We start from the raw sequence: 19,618 nt of genomic DNA on the forward strand, positions 1-19,618 counted from the left end.
TCTGGCCAGAGGTGTCCACAATATGACTCCCAACAGGTCATACTCAGTGTTTCCCCAGTCAGCACCCTGGCCACATTGTGAGGACTCACTATCTAAACAAAAATATTTTCAAAAGTGCAGATAGAAATAAACAAGGGGGGGTTAAAAAAAACCCAAAAAGGATGTTTGAATTAATCACAAGCCATGCTGGCTCTTTTTGTGGTTGTGACTCCTGTTCAAGATAGACACAGTGAAGGAGATCCTGATGGTGACCCTTTCAACAAGGTAGAAATTTAATCTGAAGTAAACTTGGGTGAGCAAATAAACAAAACCAGAAAACGCTGGAAATTCACAGCAGTTCAGTCAATTGCTGTAATAAGTGAGGACAAGATTAGGTTGGATATACATGAGAATAGCAAAACAGCAACAGGAGGTGGCCATGTGTTAGCTCGAATACTGTTCTGCCTTTCAAGCAGATCATGGAGGATCTGTATCTCAGCTTCCTTTACCCACCTTCACTCCACAACTCTGAATACTCCGACCCAGTAATCTTGTGCTGACCATTTCAATTCTGGGATATCACAGTATCATTGCCAACAACTTCCTTTAAAAAGATGTCATCTTTACATTACACCTGATCGTTTTACTCATAAATGTCCCAAAATATTGAATATTTTCAAGAGGGCTAAAGGGATCAAAGGGTATGGGGAGAAAAAGGGACCAAGGGACTGAGTTGGATGGTCAGCCAGGATCATATTGAATGACAGTGCAGGCTTAAAGGGTACAGCAGCTTATTCCAAACCCCATTTCTATGTTTCTGTAATCAAACATTTTGAAATGGCAATCACTACTGTGAACAGAACAATTCCCATGGGGAGGAGATGAGTAATCCTGAGGGTTTTACTACAATTGATGATCATTTCAGGTCACTCTTTTGAAGATGGGTTTTCAAAGCCAGTGACGCCTGCATCCTTTGTACAAATGAAAAAAATTCTAGGGTTAAGGAGTCAGTCACTGAAGAGTGACAATCTGCATTATGAGGGTTGAGATTCTTTGGAACTGTCCAGCCCCAGGCGATCACAAATGGTCAGTCAATGAATGTATTCAAGAAGAAAATGGAAAGATTATCGGACACAAAGAATCAAGGGATATGAAGATCGAGCCGAAAGGTAGAGTTGAGGTTTTAGATCAGCTACAAATGTATTGAGTGGTGGAGTTGACACAAAGAGCTATTAGAAAGAAAGTGAGGACTACAGTTGCTGGAGATCAGAGTAGAGAGTGTGGTGCAGGAAAAGCACAGCACGTCAGGCATCCTGATTAAGGGCTCTTGACCAAAACGTCGATTTTCCTGCTCTTCGGATGTTGCCTGACCTACTGTGCTTTTCCAGCAGCACACTCTCGACAAAGAGCTATTAGGTTTACTCCTGCTCCTATTTCTTATGTTCCTAAATAGTAACGAATTTGATGGCCACAAACTCCCTGCAGGTAGAGCTGCTTAAGGGAGGGACCTGATTAAGGCAACTATGTGCATCGCCTACTTTCTGAATGAAGGCTACATGAATTTTTAACACTAATCGGAATGGGGGGGGGGGGGGGGGGGGGGGAATGGTTGACAAGGGGCACTAGCCCTTGTTTTGTCTGAAATATCTGTCAAATGCTGTACTTTGTCAGGGTTGAGATGTTGGTTGGAATTTCACCCCAAAATTTTACCCAGAGGAGAGTCCTGACATTTGGATGTCAACTTGACTCATTCTTTTTGACTATAGTTGAGAACTTAATGAAAGGAGGAGGATTTCACGATGGATTACAGTGGACTGGGTGGTCAGAACTGAACGCTGGTTTCTTTCGAACCCAAGGATGGGTATCTTCTCCAAGATCAGACTATTTGGACAATAATAAGTACACAGATTTTGCAGGGACATGTATGGGTAACCTTGATATGATCCCTTGGACACATGGGCTCAGAATTCAACACAAATTGGCATTAACTAGGTCAGAAGGCACTCTTCTGTGACTAGAATCAAAACACATGGTTGGGAACTTTCTGTTGAATACACTGGGAGCGCATGACAAACTAATAGTAGCCAGCAAGTTCCACATTTTTCATATACATCTCTCACCCCAATGAGAACAAAACAGATTGTAAAAATTTCAGAACAACAAAATCTTTTCATCCTGTAAGTTTTAAAAGCTAGTAGTACAACAAAATTGATCTTAGTTCTCATTGTTCACCCCCACCATTCCACCTAGCTCTGAAAATACTGGTTAGGCCACTTTAGAATATTGTGTACAATTCTGGTCTCCCTCATATAAGAAGGATGTTGTGAAACTTGGAAGGATTCAGAAAAAATTTATAAGGATGTTGCCAGGGTTGGAGCTATAGGGAGAGGTTGAATAGGCTGGGGCTTTTTTCTCTGAAGTGTTGGAGACTGAGGAGTGACCTTATAGAGGTTTATAAAATCATGAAGGGCATGGATAGGGTAAATAAACAAGGTCTTTTCCCTGGGGTGGGGGAGTCCAGAACTAGTTTAGGGTGCAAGGGAAAAGATTTAAAAGGGACCTAGGAGGTAATATTTTCATGCAGAGGGTGTACGGACTGAGCTGCCAGAGGAAGTGGTGGAAGTGAGTACAATTACAACATTTAAAAGGCATCCGGATGGGTGTATGAATAGAAAGGGTTTGGAGAGATATGGGCCATATGCTGGCAGGTGAAACTAGATTAATTTAGGATATCTGGTCGGCATGCACGAGTTAGACTGAAGGGTCTGTTTCCGTGCAGTATGTCTCTATGACTGTATTTTAAGGAGCTTCATCTGAACAGAGCTGGTGTCTTAAATTTAGCTAGGTGCTACACACTATCATCCAACTTGCCTGATTTTTGCAGTGATCCTGGTGAGGCTCCACATTGGGGTAAAATGTCATAGAGTGACTCCTCTGCAGTGAACCAAAAACCTCTTGTGCTTAAGTCGAGAGGGGTCACTGCTGGAAGAAAGCAGTAACCGCATTTCAAATGTCCTGTTCTGAAGCAAGGTCACTGGCCCCAAAACATTAACTCTGATTTCTCTCCACAGATGCTGCCAGACCCGCTGAACTTTTCCAGCAACTTTTATTTTTGTTCCTTCATTTCAGGTTGCTTTTGTTGGGCCGATCAAAAGCTCTCATCACCTAGTGATGTCTTGCCTAGACTTACAGACTTTGTAAATATGAGGGAAAAGATAAAGAAGGAGGGACTCAAGATGTCTTCTTAGTCTTTCAAACAAGAAACAAGAGGAGGCCATTCAGCCCTTCAAGCCTACTCCGCCGTTCAATAAGATCATGGTTGATCTGATTTTAACATCAACTCTAATTTCCTGAATTTCCCGATATTCTTTCATCTCCTCGGTAATCAAGAATCTATCGCCCTCTTCCTTAAAGGTATTTAAAGTTTCTGCATCCACTGCCTTTTGAAGAAGGAAATTCCAAAGACCTACAACCCACCAAGACAAACATTTTTTCCTCATCTCTGTCTTAAATAGGCAACTCCTTACTTTTAAACTATGATCCTCAGTTCTAGATTCCTCCACAAGAAACATCCTTTCAACATCCACTTGGTCAAGTCCCCTCAGGATCTTGTACGCTTCAATCAAGTCACCTCGGACTCTTCTAAACTCCAGAGGATACAGGCTTAGCCTGTCTAGCCTTTCCTCATAAGGCAAATCTGTCATTCCAGGTATTAGTCGAATAAACCTTCTTCTGAGTCCTTCCGATCCCATATCTTTCTGTAAAAGAAGTGACCAATACTGTACACAGTATGCCAGATGAGGTTTGTGTAAAACTCAAGGTATGAATGTGCAGTGAAATACTTCTTATATAGGAATTAGGAGTGAGAGTAGACAATTCAGCCCTGTGCCATTTAACATGATCATGACTGATCTTATCCAGGTCTCAACTCCACTTTCCTGCCTGCTCTCCATAGCCCTTTATCCAGCTTTTCATCAGAAATATATCTATTTCTTTCTTCAATCTGTTGATTGAACCAATAATCCAGGACAGTAAGTTCCACAGATTCACAACCCTCTGACAGAAGTATCCTCATCTCAGTTTTGAACATACCTCCTCTCAGGGAGTTATAGGGTAGGCTAAATCATTTGGGAAATTGGTCAGCCAAGACCAGTTGGACCGATGGGTCCGTTTCCATGCTATATGACTCTATAATTGGGTTATTTCCAATGGAGCATCGGAGACTGAGGGGTGACCTTGTAGAGATTTATAACATCATGACAGGCACAGAAAGTATGAAGAGCCAAGATCTTTTTCCCAGGGTAGGTGAATCCAAAACTAGAGGGCAGAAGTTTAAGGTGAGAGGGGAAAGGTTTAAAAGGAACGTCAGGGGCAAAGTTTTCACATTGAGGGTGGTACGTGTATGGAATGAACTGCCAGAGGAAGTGGTGGAGGCTGGTACAATTACAACATTTAAAAGGCATCTGGATGTGTATATGAATAGGAAGGGTTTAGATGGATATGGGCCAAATGCTAGCAAATGGAATTCGATTAATTAAGGATATCTGGTCGGCATGGACATGTTGGACCAAAGAGTCTTATTCGTGATGTATATCTCTATGACCTCTTGTGATGCTGAACCTTACTTGCTCTAGATTGTCTATTTTCCCTGGCAAGACTGTGCACTTTAGATTCATTATACACTGTCAGGTGGGGAAAGGTTGATGAAAACTGAGCCTGCATTCCATAATATAGAGACCCTCTGGTCCATACTGTGGCCAGCTCAAACCTGTAGCATTCTTCTCTTTCAAGTTAATCCTGGAGGCTTCTCTACATGGTTTCTGGCCAACTTACCAAATCATAACAACCAGGCAAAGACCATTTGGTCCTTTCAGCCTTTCCTTTACAGAGACGAGTCAGGGCCAAGGGGAAGGTAAGATAGGAAAACAGATTTAGCTTTACGCAAATCTAATCCAAGTAAATAAACACTTGTTTATTTTCTTGTTTCAACAGAGTTTCCCTTTGCTGCCTATTTATACTTTATTAAAAATAGCATTTAGTGGTGACCCTTGTGTGGGGAAAAAACATTCTGTTATCTAACTGGGAAGCTCCCTTTACTATGCCAGAACAACGTCCTTCTTTCCCCTTGGCATCTGCACTGCACTGTTCCACTCAACATACCTGCCACCCTATTGGAGAAAGGCTGCATGCTAAGTGCCAAGTTAAGTGCAGTACTGAGCTGTGGACATGTGCCCACTGGCATGTGTGGTGAAGCTTCCTCAATTTGTTTGACATAGACTTGCACAGCCAGCAGAGAGAGGAGAGGTTTCCATCTCCTTGGGTCCCAGCTGGATACAATTCAAGGTGGAAAGTCAATACCTGACGCGGCAGATGGTGAGAGCGAGGAAAACCATGGATGTACAACATAATTCTAATTCAAAGACAGAACGCTTTTCATGCCCCACCAAGATCAGGGAAACTTGTTTATGTTAATATTGTAAACACAAGGAACTGTTCACATGTACTCAGGTCCCAGCTGGCATCCCAACTCTAGCTTACTCCAATGTTTACATGTATCAGCTTTCCCATGAGAAGTGGGGAAGTTGGGGGAAGAGAAGAACATGCTCCCACGACCCAAACTGGAAGTCCACAGAGGTTACTATAGTAACCTTTCCAAAGATCCAGCTCAGACCTCTACAACAAAAAGTGAAATATAAAAAAAAAGAAAAAAAAAATTCAAGTCTTGCAATTCTATAGCCCCTTTCACATCCACAGGACTTCCCAAAGCACTTTACAGATAATTAAGAAAGAATTTTGAAAGGTGGTCACTGTCAAAAAGGACACAAACCAATTTGTACACAGAAGAATTCATGTAAAGAGTAATGAGATATCAAAAGAAAAATTGATTTTTTTTCCCTAATGTCGACTAAGGGACAAATATTGCCCAAAAAATTAAGCACTGATGGGCTTGAATGGCACTGGACCACTGCATAAATTTACAGCACACCAACAGGAGGTCAACATCAGGTCCTCTAACCTGACAATCACATCCAATAATCTGTCGTGATTATTTATGGAGCAGTCAGGATCGGCTGAACAGCAAATGACATTAAAAGCCACAAGTTCAGCTGAAGTGATTCATGTTAACATCAGCGGTAGGACTCACCAATATCAGATTCTAAGTAAAATAAAGCTTCATAATGAGGAAAACCTTCTGAGCTCCAAATGGATTTGGATGTTGGGGTAAAGAAGAGGAATAGAATATCTGCTGTTTGGGCACAGACAGGAATTTAACTCTGATATTCATCTAAAATTGAACTGGTTCTGAATGTGGCAATCACAACTGGCAGGTTTAACATAAAGGTCAGAACAATCAACTTTCAGCAAAGGAGAATGGACAGAATTGACCAGGTGAAGTGTCAGCAATAGATTAAATTGGTGTTACACAGAGCTGGTACAGACGTTAGTCACCTGGCAACATAAGAAGCCAGCTCATATTGCAAGGGCAAACTGCAGCAATTATGCAGAAATGGCCAGGCTGTTTCAATTTGCAGCACGTGAGCTGGTATTGTCAGGAGGAACCAGTTGGCAGTATACAGAATTGGCAGTGTCAGCCAGGGTGAGTTAAATAATACTGTATTAGTTTGCACTATATGCTGCAGACAAAGTGTCAGGACAATGTGCAGATCACACTTGCTTGGGGGTTGAAGTATTTTAATATGCTCCCTTGAGCCTGGTCTCCCATTCAATTAGATTGTGGCTGATCTTCTCATTAGCTCCACTTTTCCATCCAAACTGCATACGTTTTCTGTTGCTCGATATCCAAAAATCTAACAATCTCAGCTAATTCTTTTTTACTGTTCATTCGTGGGATCTGGGCATCATTGCCCACCCTCCATTACCCTTGAGAGGGTGTTAGTGAGCTGCCTGCTTCAATTGCTGCAGTCTTTGAGATGTAGGAACACCAACAGTGCTGTTAGGAAGGTAGGTTAAGGATGCTGAACTGGCAACAGTGAAGAAACAGTGATATAGTTCCAAGTCAGGATGGTGTGAGACTTGGAGAGGAGGGTGCAGGTCATGTGCTATCCCCAGCCTTTTAGGTCGTGTCGATCGTTTATCTGCAATGTGCTGTCAAAAGAGGCATGATAAATCTCTGCAGTCAATTTTATACATGGTACACACTGCTGACACTGTGTGCCGATAATGGAAGGAAAATTAAATGTTAAAGGCCTCTTCTTCCAAAAGAGACATACAGCGAGGCCCCAGGTGCTCTCTTAAGGGCACTTCGAAGGTCCCAGGACATCACAGACTCCTAAAGCACAAAAGGATGTCAGTAAGCCAGTTCCAGATCTCTGAGGGTGCTTTCGGACCAGTCTCACTCACATGGTTCATTGTTATTTGTCTAAAGCCCCACAATTTACCCTTTCAGGCATATGTCCAATTCCCTTTTGAAAGATTCTATTGAATCTGCTCTTTCTGCTGTGCAGACCAGATCATAATATTTTGCTGCATAAAACCTTTCTGGCTCAGGTTCTTTAGGCAATTATTTTAACTCAGAATGCTCTTGTTAATATCCCTCTGTCACTTGAAACCTTCTCGCTTCATCTGCTCAATCAAACCCCATCACAATTTTGAACATTCCCATTAAAACTCCTCTTAATCATGTCTGCTCTAAGGAGATCTCAAGCTTCTGCATTCTCATCAAAGTCCCTTGTCTCTGGCACAAAATGACTATATCGCTCCCTGCACATTTCCCAAGGTCTTGATCTCGTTCTTTAAGTTTGGTGACCAGAACTGAGGGCTAAATAGAGTTCACCCTAATGGCCTGGTCAATCTCAATTCCCTGAACCAATGTATAGAATTGATGATTTGGTCATTATGATATTGTTGCTTGAGGGGACCTTGTTGTGTTTCTGACATTACAAAAAAAGACTAAACTTCAGAAGTACTTTAAGGGCTTTAAAGCACATTGGAAATCCAGAGTTGGAGAAGGGGTTACACATAAATATAAAACACTTTTTTGCAACAAGACTGTCTTACATTCCTGGAAAGGAATAATGAAATGTCTCTGCTCTTCCCCTCCTACTTTCATTGAGCCCTCCTGAAGTAACACTTGAAGACACCGCCTGTCTTTACTCCAGCACACAACCTCAAATCAGGGCAACTGTACTGGGTTCAAATTCAAGTCCAACAAAACTGGAGAATACATCACTTCAGTTGCCACTTGGTGGAAAACAAGGGAGGGTCTGATAACAAACAACTCACAGTGTGGAGAGATAGGGATTGCCAACTCTAGTCAGATCAATACCTGAAGGTTTCATCACATGACCTCCTGGCACAAATGCTACCTACCCCTCCCAATGGTCAGCTGACATTGTCAACCCCATGGTTCCCCACCTTCCCGAGTTCAAGTGGAAAGTAATAAAGTTCTTTCTTACCAAATCCTTGCCTAACAACAACAACTGCCTATGAGACCATCAGTCCAATTCAGAATAAGTCTACGTTGGAATAGTTTGCAAAACATAGCATTTATGTAGCACCTTGAACTGAGACAATTGTCCCAAGGTGCTTCCCAGCGGTGAAGTCTAACAAAAATAGACATAGCGACACTTAAGGAGATGTTAGGACAAAACTCTGGTGAAACAGATATTTTCAAGTGTCTTAAGGGAAGAAAGACTGGAAGACCGATGCAGAAGTTAGTTAGCAAATGCCAGAGCTTCGACCTAGAAAGTTGCAAGCACAGCCACCAGCGTTCGGATGATTAAAATAAGGAATGCACGAAAGGCCAAATGAGGTTCCTTATACCTTCGTAAAAGTCCAATCTTTGAAACCAATTCATACAGGCAATGTTTTTGAGGGATTGACGCGTGCCTAATTTGAGCTCAAAAATAGACCACCACAGTGGAATACAGTAAATACCAATATTAAAATAAATCATATTAGTTCTCTGATATTTATTTTGTAACATCACAAATCACACACATTTTATCAAATGCAATATTAACGCATTCCACAATGGTAAGGTAAATCCATGGAATTATTTACTGCAGAGGGCTGTCGAGACTGGGTCATAAAGTATATTCAAAGCTGAAACAGACAGACCTTTAATCAGTAAGGGAATCGGTGTTATGTGGGGAAAAGGCAGGGAAGTGAAGTTGAGGATTATCTGACTAGCCATGACATAATCGCATTGATGGCAGAGCAGATCCGACAGGCTGAATGGCCTTCTTCCATCCCTACATCTACAGTCTTATGGAACTAACCAGAATAATTAATCAAAATCCTCTGAAATAGCAGCAATTGTTACCAGAATTAACAATCAATTCCTGCCAATAGCATGATTGTATACCATCAATAACAGATCTTCATTAATATCAGTTGTACCAGTAACTTCCGCATCATCATTCCTCAAGGAATCATCCTTGGTATCATCATATCAATCCAATATTTTTCTTCACATCTTTGATGGCATAAAGTTGTTCACCCTCACAGATGATTCTATGATAATTTTACTGATGCTCATCAACAACTCGAATTTTCTCAAGTTCGGACTGAGCTGTGCTCTCATTTCACTTTCCCAAAAGCGTCTTAATATGGTGTATATTAGATTTGTCGACTGGCGAGGAGCTTGCCATGAAAACTGGCACTGAGAAAACTCTAACGGCTCCCAAACGTGCATTTAAATTTATAATATTGCTCATTAAATAATAATCACAATGCAGTTTAAGCTCAGAAAGAAACCTAGAACTGACTTATACAGAAGATATACTTAAAGTCCTGGGTTCCTTTTAGACTTTTCGTCATGAGATCAAATTTACACATGACCAACTTTCACATGTGTATGTAAGATGATAAACACAAGTGAGTAAAGACAATGAAAGAATACAATTCTCTTTTTTAAAAGGTCTCCTAGCTTTTCTCGCAGTGTTTTAGCTGACAACAATGCTCTGAAGATTAATCTTCTGTTCCTGGAGACTTCAAAACAGACCAAGAGAGTTGGCAACCCCTCAGTGACCCTCTCCTGATAGAAATGGCAGCTGGCACAAACAAGGTTAACAGCCTTGCAGAAACAGGGTATTTAATGCGACTGTATGGCCCCGTCTGTGCCGGCACCTCGAGACGTTTACAAACATTTATTTTGTATATTACTCATTATACCGTCTGCTTTCTGCCGGAATGGGAGCAGGACATGCCAGCTAAACTTTCAATATTACTCACTGCTGCAGCAAGCGTCACCTCTCCAGCTAAATCAGAGCAACAGTCCCAGTCATTTATCTAAATTTACATCATTTCCGACTGAAGAAATCAATGGGAATTTCCAAGTTGGATAAGGAGGAACTTTGATAAGAGTAAATAAGGAGAAACTGTTTCCAATAGCAGGAAGAGGTCAGTTTTAAAATGAATGGGAAGAGAAACTGGAGACGAGACAAGGAGAAATTGTTTGGTGCAGCGAGTTGTCAAGATCCGGAACCAATTGACAGAAAGTGGCTGAGGAATCCTTTCAAGAGGTAATTCATCACATACTTCAAAGAGGTAAAAAATAAATTGCAAGTCTAACTGGATAGCTGTATCGGAGGGATGGTACAGGTCTGATAGGCAGAATGGTCTATTTCTCTGCTGTATGATACTGTACCAAGCAGCACAATTGCGCAGATCAAAAACTTCCATAAATAAAACGAGGTCAAGAAATCAGATCACTATTCAATCTTAAAGTGTGTACCTACAAGCTTCTTCCCCCCACTTGATCACACAGTGGAGACTCTGACAGTCATGCTGTTGTTGTTTACTATATAAAGGAGACAGCTCTTTTTGCAAGAGACGTCTATATAAAGATGGTCTATCATCACTGACACATGATGGTTTGGGGAGAAGGGCAGTGACTCATTAACAGGTCTTTGGAGCGCATGTGGTTTTCCTGAGGTATTTATTCATTCCAGAACAGAGTCTGATAAAATTAACCATTTCGCAAACCTTTGCAAGGCGAAAACCACTTTTACTTTTCACTCATGGAAAACATTGTCAGTGAGTTTGCCAAACTTATGTTCAGCAAAACGTGTTAGAGACTAGGCGTGTGGGCAGGTAGCTGAGACACGGGTCAGCCATGATCCAACTGACACTGGCTTCTCCTGTTCCCACTTTTCCCAATGTGCTGGAGAATTTAGGAAGCTAGCACAGCGAGCTTGAAAGTGATGGATCCTGCAAGAATCGCTTAGGACATCCAATAAGGGATGCGACATGTCGAGGACTCACAAGTGAAGAGCTTTGGGGAAAAAAACTCTCACCAAGCTGGCAAAATTATAATAATTTGGATTTCATTTCAAAGATTCTGAAAGCCACTTTCCAATTAACCTCTCTCCCATACAGCCAAGTTTTTAATGACAACCTTCCATGCTACACTCCCCCAAATACTGCTCCTTACCGACACTACAAAGTGATTTTAATATAGCAACATGTCTCAATGCTTCATAACAACATGATCTGACATCTGACACACAGCCCCATGCAAAGAGGCAAAGTAGACGGGGAGGCAGCGGTAAAGTGATAATGTGACTGGACCAGCCATTGAGAGAAAATTCTCTTGAGGAATAGGTTTGTATCCCGCCATGATTGATCATGAAATCCAAATAATTTTTTCTTAAAAATTAGGAATTAAAAGGACTATATTACTGGCAGTTGTAGAGTTGGAGGAGGCCCAGGGAATCAACCAGGGTCAGGGTCAGGGTTGGTGAGCTTGTGATGGGATTGGAACACGGTCTCAAAGTAGCAATAACAATGGCATAACTTATACTGCTACACAAATGGACAGAACTGTGGCCAAACAGTTTATCCAAACATTGAGTGGTTCACTTTGGACCGACAGAGGATCTAACAGGGTACACTTCAATGGTAGTGAAGTGTACCCTGATTCCTGAAGAAGGGCTTATGCCCGAAACGTTGATTCTCCTGTTCCTTGGATGCTGCCTGACCTGCTGCGCTTTTCCAGCAACACATTTTCAGCTCTACACTTCAAATGGTAAACAGCAATAAATAATGCAAGTCCAAAAGCACATTGGGGTGTAGTTACGCAGATAACAAGAGTGGGGGTAAGCAAGATGGTGGTGGGATAGGCAGCATTTGATGTCAGAGGTAGTTTCTTTACTGAGAGACTAGAGGGGCATGGAACGCACTGCCTGCAACAGTAGTAGACTCACCAACTTTAAGGGCATTTAAATGGTCATTGAATAAACATATGGATGAAAATGGAATAGTGTAGGATAGATGGGCTTCAGATTGGTTCCACAGGCTGTCACAACATCGACGGCCAAAGGGCCTGTACTGCGCTGTAATGTTCGATGTTTAGCTCCTGAGCCTGGGGCTCTCCCGCTCCTGGGCACTGTGCAGTAGAGCCAGACGCAGCCACACCTATTTTTTAAAATCTTTTTCTCGCTGTTGTTACTTTTTGATGGGCTCGGTCTCAACAGCAATGGCCAGCCAGCATTTATTGACCGTCCCTAGTTGCCCTTGAGGAGATCGTGGTGAGCTGTCTTCTTGAACTGCTGCAGTCCACCTGCTGTAGGTTGACCCACAATGCCCTTAGGGAGGGAATTCCAAGGTTCTGACCCAGCGACAGTGAACCATTCCAAGTCAGGATGGTGAGTGGCTTTGAGGGGAACTTGCAAGTGGTGGTGTTCCCATGTATCTGTTGCCATTGTCCTTCTGCGTAAGTTTGGAAGGTGCTGAATAAGGAGCTTTGGCTAATTTCTGCAATGTACCTTACAGATAATACACACTGCTGCTTCTGAGCATTGATGGTAGTGGAAGAAATGATGTTTGTGGGTGCGATGCCAATCGATTCAGTGGGCTACTTTGTCCTGGTTGGTGTCAAGCTTGTTGAGTGCTGTTGGAGCTGCAATCATCCAGGCAATACTATCAGTCTTTACAGTAGAAGACGTTAATTACATTCCAAAATTAGGAAATAATCAAGGGGCAAAAGGAGGAGAGGAATTAAAAACAATAACTATCACTAGTGAGAAAATGTTGGGGAAACTAATGGTGCTAAAGACCAATAAGTCCCAAGGATCTGATGGTATACATTATACAATAGTAAAGGAAGTAGTTCCAGAGACATTGGATGCACTGACTTGTGGGCGGCACGGTGGTACAGTGGTCGTGGGTGGCACGGTGGTACAGTGGTTAGCACTGCTGCCTCACAGCGCCAGGGGCCCGAGTTCAATTCCCGACTCGGGCGACTGACTGTGTGGAGTTTGCACATTCTCCCCGTGTCTGCGTGGGTTTCCTCCGGGTGCTCCGGTTTCCTCCCACAGTCCAAAGATGTGCAGTCAGGTGAATTGGCCATGCAGGGGTAAATGCAGGGGAATGGGTGGGTTGCGCTTCGGCGGGTCGGTGTGGACCTGTTGGGCCGAAGGGCCTGTTTCCACACTGTAAGTAATCTAATCTAATCTAATCTTCCAGGACTGTTTAGGTTTTGGAAACATCACAGAGGATTGGAAAATTGCCAAAGCAACACCTTCATATAAAAAGGGAAGGAGGGAAAAAAAGCTAAACTATAGGCCAGTCAATTTAAATCTGTTATTAGGAAAATGTTAGTGTATATTGTAAAGAATGTATAGCAAAACATTCAGAATTATATAGTATGATTAAGCAGAGACAGTGGGGCTTCATGTAGGGGAAATCAAGCCTGACAAATGTATTAAAATTCTTTGAAGAGAAAATAGGCAGGATAGGTAAAGGGGAAGATGTGGATGTAATATATTTGGATTTTCAGACACCATTTCGTAAGGTACCACATCGTTGCTTCAGCATAACACAGAGAGTCTCTTTGCCTGTGTGCATTCTTTCCACCATCAAAAGACAGCATGTGCAGTCTTAACATCGACTTTTGGATTAAGATTTTAGGCGTAGGGAATAGCGTAGGGAAGGAGGGGGAAGTGAGGGAGACAGAGCGAGAAAGAGTGACACACCTCAGGTGAGGGGCAAGGTTGGGAGGGCAGGATCTTCATGGTAACCTCAGCCATGCAGTTGTCATAGTTGTATTTTTGCCGAGCTGGGAAGTTGATTTGCAGACGTTTTGTCCCCTGTCTCGGTGACATCTTCAGTGCATTGGAGCCTCCTGTGAAGTGCTGATGTACTGTGTCCTCTGGAATTTATTTGGTTCAGTTTCTGCTGCTTCCGGTTGTTCATTGTAGTGGCCGGTATATTGGATCTAGGTCTACGTGCTTATTGATAGAGTCTGTGGATGAGTGTCATGCTTCGAGAAATTCTCTGGCTGTCCTCTGTTTAGCATGTTCAATGATGGTTGTGTTGCCCCAGTCGAAATTGTGGTCCTTGTCATCAGTGTGTGTGGCTACTAGGGATAGGTGGTTGCGGTATTTAGTGGCTAGTTGGTGTTTGTGGATGCAGATTCTTAGTTGCCTGTTTGTCCTATATAGTGTTTCATGCAGTCTTTGCATGGAAGCTTGTTTGCCTTGCACACAGTGGGCATTACGTCTTTTGTTCTGGTGAGTTGCTCTCTGAGCGTGCCTGTCGGTTTATGGGTTGTCATGGATCCCAGTGGGCGGAGAAGGCTGTCAGTTCTGAGGCGTTTTTTATGTAAGATAGCGTGGCTAGTGAGTTAGATCGTGCCATGTCCTCATTGCGTTGCTTGTCTGTTAGGCATCAATGGATGAAGTTGTGGGGATATCCGTTCTTGGGGAATACTCTGCAGAGGTGTTCTCCTTCTTCTCTTCATAGGTTGGCAGTGCCGCAGTGTGTTGTAGTCCTTTTGAACACAGTCCTAATGCAGCTCCTCTTATGTGTGTTCGGATGGTTGTTGTAGTTCAGGATCTGGTTGGTGTGGGTGGCTTTCCTGTCCACTTTTGTGGTGCATTTACTGTTCTGTGTTCTTCATACCATCACATCCAGGAATGGGAGTTGATTGTTAGTTTCCTCCCCTATCGTAAATCTGATCCCTGTGAGCAAGGTATCGATAATCCGATGTGTGCTCTCAACTTCTGTTCTCTTAATAACAATAGAAGTGTCGCCCACGTATCTGATCCAGAGTTTGGATTGGATTTGTGGTAGTGCTGTTTGTTCTAATCTTTACATCACTGCTTCTGCTATGAGCCCAGAGATGGATGAGTCCATAGGTGTCCCATTGATATGTTCATATATTTGGTTGTTGAATGTGAAGTGCGTTGTTAAGCACAGGTCTAGTAGTTTGAGTATGCAGCCTTTGTTGATAGCGCAATGAGGAACCTGTCTGTTCTGTTTGTCCAGGAGGTTGCCTATTGTCTCTCTGGCCAGAGTTTTAGAGTTGTGGAGAGCTTTGGTGAGATGTCACTGGGAGCACTGATATGTAGTTTTAGTCACTCTTCTTCAGGAGGGATATACTCAGTTTACTGGATGGCTGCTTTGTGATGATGACTGCTGCCAACAGTATGGGTTGCATTCCTGCACCATGAAGAACTGCTTCTTAACCTCTTCCCTCGTGTGGTGATCCTCAGGTTAAACTACCACCAGCCGTCGCTATCTCATGAAAAGAGGACAATGGTGACTTTACTTTTATATGCACATTTAGGATTCACTTCAGGATGTGGATGTCGCCGGCTGGGCCATCATTCATTGTCCATCCCTCGTGGCCCTTGAGAAGATGGTGGTAAGATGCCTTCTTGAACCAGCGTAGTCCATTTGGAGCAAATACACCCATGATACCATTAAAGAGGGAGTTTCAGGACTTTGACCAAGTGACACTGAAGAAACGGTGATATATTTCCATGTCAGGATGGTGTGTAGCCTGGGAAGAAACTTGTGGGTTATGATGTTCCTATATACCTGCTACCTTCATCCTCATTTTGGATGATATCGGTCGTGAGTTTGCAAGGTGCTGGCAAAGTAGCCTTGGTGAATTTGGCATTGGAAACAATTCAGAGAAATTCACAAAGCTGATTCCTGGGATGAAGGAATCTTTGAGGAAAGGTGGAGCATATTGGGCCTCGACTCAATGGAGTTCAGAAGAAAAAGCGGTTATATTTTAATGAAACATAAAAGAGTGACAGGAGAGACTAGAAATAGGTAAACAGTTTAAAAACCAGGGGTCTTCTGTTCAAGACTGAGATGTAAATTTGTTTCTCTGAGAATGTCATGAGTCTTTGGAACTTTCCTAGCAACTGGTGGGATATATTATTGAATATATTATGTCAGAGGTAGCTAGATTCTTGACTAACAAGGGAGTCTATGGTTATCAGGGAGAGGCAGGAACATATAGCCAAGGTTACAATCGCAATAGTCATGATCTTATTGAATGGTAGAGCAGGTTGGAAGGGCCAAATAGCCTTTTCTTGCCCCTAATTTGAATGTTTGTACATTAAAACAGCAACAAAAAAAATTTCTTCTCTCAGAATCAACACTGTTTGGAGCCCTCTCCCCAAACTAACAGTAAAGGCTAGGTCATTTTCTAATTCATAGGCTTGATTGACAAGAGAGACAAGAGTTATAGCCATGGTCTTAATTGAATGAAGGAATAAACTGGAGAGGCTGAATTGGTCATTTTGGAATTGGTATTTGGACAGCACAGAAGATGTTAATTCAGCCCATCATAAGAACATAAGGAATAGGAGCAGGAGTAGGCCATTTGACCCCTCAAGCCTGCCCTGGTGTCCCATGATATTTCCCTTCTTGGCAAGAGGTTGGAATGAGGGGAGATGGTGTTGAAACAGACTTGGTGGGAGCATGAGACACACAAAAATATGTAACAAATGAGCTACGCTGTGAGAGATTTCACTAATACGGGGAAAAATAGCTGCTCATTTACGCCATCAATTCCCTCAATATCTTAAACACCTCAAGCAGATCACTATTTACCTTCCTCATTCCCAAGGAAGATGACTCACATTTATTCCCAAAATGCATTATCCCTTTGTTCCAAATATCATCCCATGAACAATCACTGGACGTTTTCCAAGAGTTCCCTGTGGGTGGGTCACTCATAAAATGAACTCAATATTCCAGATGAGGTCTGACAAACACTCCATATAATTGTAGAAGTACTTCCTTGTTTGTGTATTGTGTGTGTCTTGAGATGAAATCCAGCACCTTTAAATTAATTTTTGTACCCGCCAGCTGGTTTTTAAATTGTACGTGGACCTTGACTCCCTGAAGTTCTTTGCACATTCATCTTCCCACTGTTTCTCCAAGTTCATTGTGTTTTAGACAGCTTTACTAAACGTAGAATCAGACTCAACTGCAGTTCAAGATTTCCACAACTATTTGCCGACAGAAGTTTCCTGACAATGCTCCTGAGGGCTCAGTCAGAATATGAGTACACGATTAACACAGTAAAGTGCCTATAAAAACCTACAAACTACTTAAAGGAGTAGGTACAGGTAGACACAGGTGAGAGGTTTCTCCCGACTGGGGACTCTAGAACCATGGGGTACATAAGGGTTTGCCACATCGCTCCAAGAGGAGAGAAATTATTTTATTCAGAGGATGGCTAACCTTTAGAATTCCTGACCCCAGAGGGCTATGGGAATTCAGTCTTCCATCTGGATAACAAGAATACCTATGTCAGGCTCCCACTTATTGACCACAGTTCCGCCTTCAGCACTTTTATTCATCTCTAAACTCCGAGACCTAGGTCTCAGCTCCCCTCTCTGTAACTGGATCCTCAACTTCTTGAACCGTAAAGTGCAACCAGTAAAAATAAGTGACAATGTCTCCTCCACCATAATTCTCAACACAGGTGCCCCGCAAGGCTGTACTCAGCCCCTTCCTGTGCTCCTTTCACTCTCACAACCGTGTGGCCAAATTCCATCTCGACTCTATTTATAAGTTTGACGATGACGCCAGACTCGCAAGTCTGATGTCAAGCAGTGGTGAGACAGAACACAAGAAAGAGATTGAGTTCCTACCGGCATGGTGTAAAGACAACAATCTCTCTATCAATATCAGCGAAATGAAGGAGCTGGTCACTGACTTCATGAAGCAGAGTCGAGTGCATGTCCCTGTCTGCATCAATGGAGATGGTCAACAACAAGCAGCTCTGGGGAGTGATGATCACCAACAACTTGCCCGGTCCACCCATGTCGACGTGACAGTCAGGAAAGCACAACAACGTCCTCAGGAGGCTAAGGAAATTCCGCATGCAATATAGAAAGCATCTTATCTGGACTATGGCAACTGCTCTTTTCACACCACAAGTAATTCAGATTCATGAACACAGCCCAGTCCCTCACTGGCCATTGACTCCGCCTATATTTCCCGCTGCCTTAGGAAAACAACCAACATAATCAAAGACCCCTCCCACCCGATTATGCTCTCTTCCACCCTTTTCCATCCAGCAGAAGATATAAAAGTTTGCATATACGTGCAAATAGATTCACAAACACCTTTTTGCTTGTTGTTATCAGACTTTTGAACGGATCTCTCAAATGCACCTCTCAAACATCTCCCAGACCATACACAACCTCATCACCTCAAGGATCTCCCACACACAGCTTCCAACCGCATAGTCCGGGAACCCCGCACCTCCCAGTGCTACCTCCTACCCAAGATTCACAAACCTGACTGCCTTGGCCGACCTATCGTCTCAGCATGCTCCTGCTCCACCGAAGTCATCACTGCATAACTTGATACTGTCCTATCCCCACCATTCAGGAACTCCCCACCTACGTTCGGGACACCACCCACACCCTCCACCTCCTCTATGACTTGCGTTTCCCCGGCCCCCAACGCCTCATCTTCACCATGGACATCCAGTCCCTACACACCTCTATCCGCCTTCCATATCCATCAGAGTTTTACCTGCACTTCCACACGTCATTTACTGCATCTGTTGCTTCCAATGTGATCTCCTTTACATTGGGGAGACAACGCTTCAAAGAACATTTCCAGGACACACGCACGAAGCAATCCCACTGCCCCATGCCTGAATACTTTAACTCCCCTTCCCACTCCACCAAGGGCATGCAAGTGCTGGGCCTCCAAGCCTTCCATTTCTTCCTCTCCCAATGTCCCCACCAGTACCCTTCCACTGACACTCTCATTTGTTTGGCTGAACTGGTCCTCACCCTCAATAATTTCTCCTTTGATTCCTCCCACTTCCACCAGACCAAAAGGGTAGCCATGAGCACCCGCATGAGCCCCAGTTATGCCTGTCTCTACATCGGGTACACAGAACAGTCCACCTTCCGCAGCGACACCAGCACCATCCCCCACCTGTTCCTCTGCTACATCGATGACTGTATCGGTGCCACCTCGTGCTCCCACGAGGAGGTTGAACAGTTCATCAACTTCACTAACACGTTCCGCACTGACCTTAAGTTCACCTGGACCATCTTGGATACCTGCCTCCCATTCCTGGGGCTCTCCATCTCCATAAGCAGTGACCGACTCAACACTGACATCTTCTACAAATCCACTGACTCCCACAGCTACCTGGACTACGCCTCATCCCAAATTGCCTCCTATACAAGTGCCATCCCTTACTCCCAACTCCTCTGCTTCTGCCACATCTGCTCCCAGGAGGACCAGTTACACCACAGAACACGCCAGAAGGCCTCCTTCTTCATAGACTGCAATTTCCCCTCCCACATGGTCGATGATGCCCTCCAGCGCATCTCATCCACTTCCCGCACCTCCGCCCTCGAATCCCCACCCCCTCCAACTGCAACAAGGATAGAAC

General features: G+C 43.3%; 1 protein-coding gene across 2 annotated transcripts in view; it reads right to left on the bottom strand.

Moving 5' to 3' along the window:
* The window catches only part of nhej1 (nonhomologous end-joining factor 1), a 297,043-nt gene that overhangs the window by 188,008 nt on the left and 89,417 nt on the right, over window positions 1-19,618 (bottom strand). The window contains exon 6 of one of the 2 annotated variants that reach the window (XM_043694288.1): window positions 19,269-19,271. The exons of the other annotated variant lie outside the window; for it this stretch is intronic. Coding sequence (XP_043550223.1) covers window positions 19,269-19,271 — 3 coding nt within the window. The remainder of the gene's footprint in view (window positions 1-19,268; window positions 19,272-19,618) is intronic. 2 annotated transcript variants of the gene reach the window in all.

This window comes from Chiloscyllium plagiosum, chromosome 7, assembly GCF_004010195.1.
Source record: "Chiloscyllium plagiosum isolate BGI_BamShark_2017 chromosome 7, ASM401019v2, whole genome shotgun sequence".
Taxonomy (NCBI): domain Eukaryota; kingdom Metazoa; phylum Chordata; class Chondrichthyes; order Orectolobiformes; family Hemiscylliidae; genus Chiloscyllium; species Chiloscyllium plagiosum.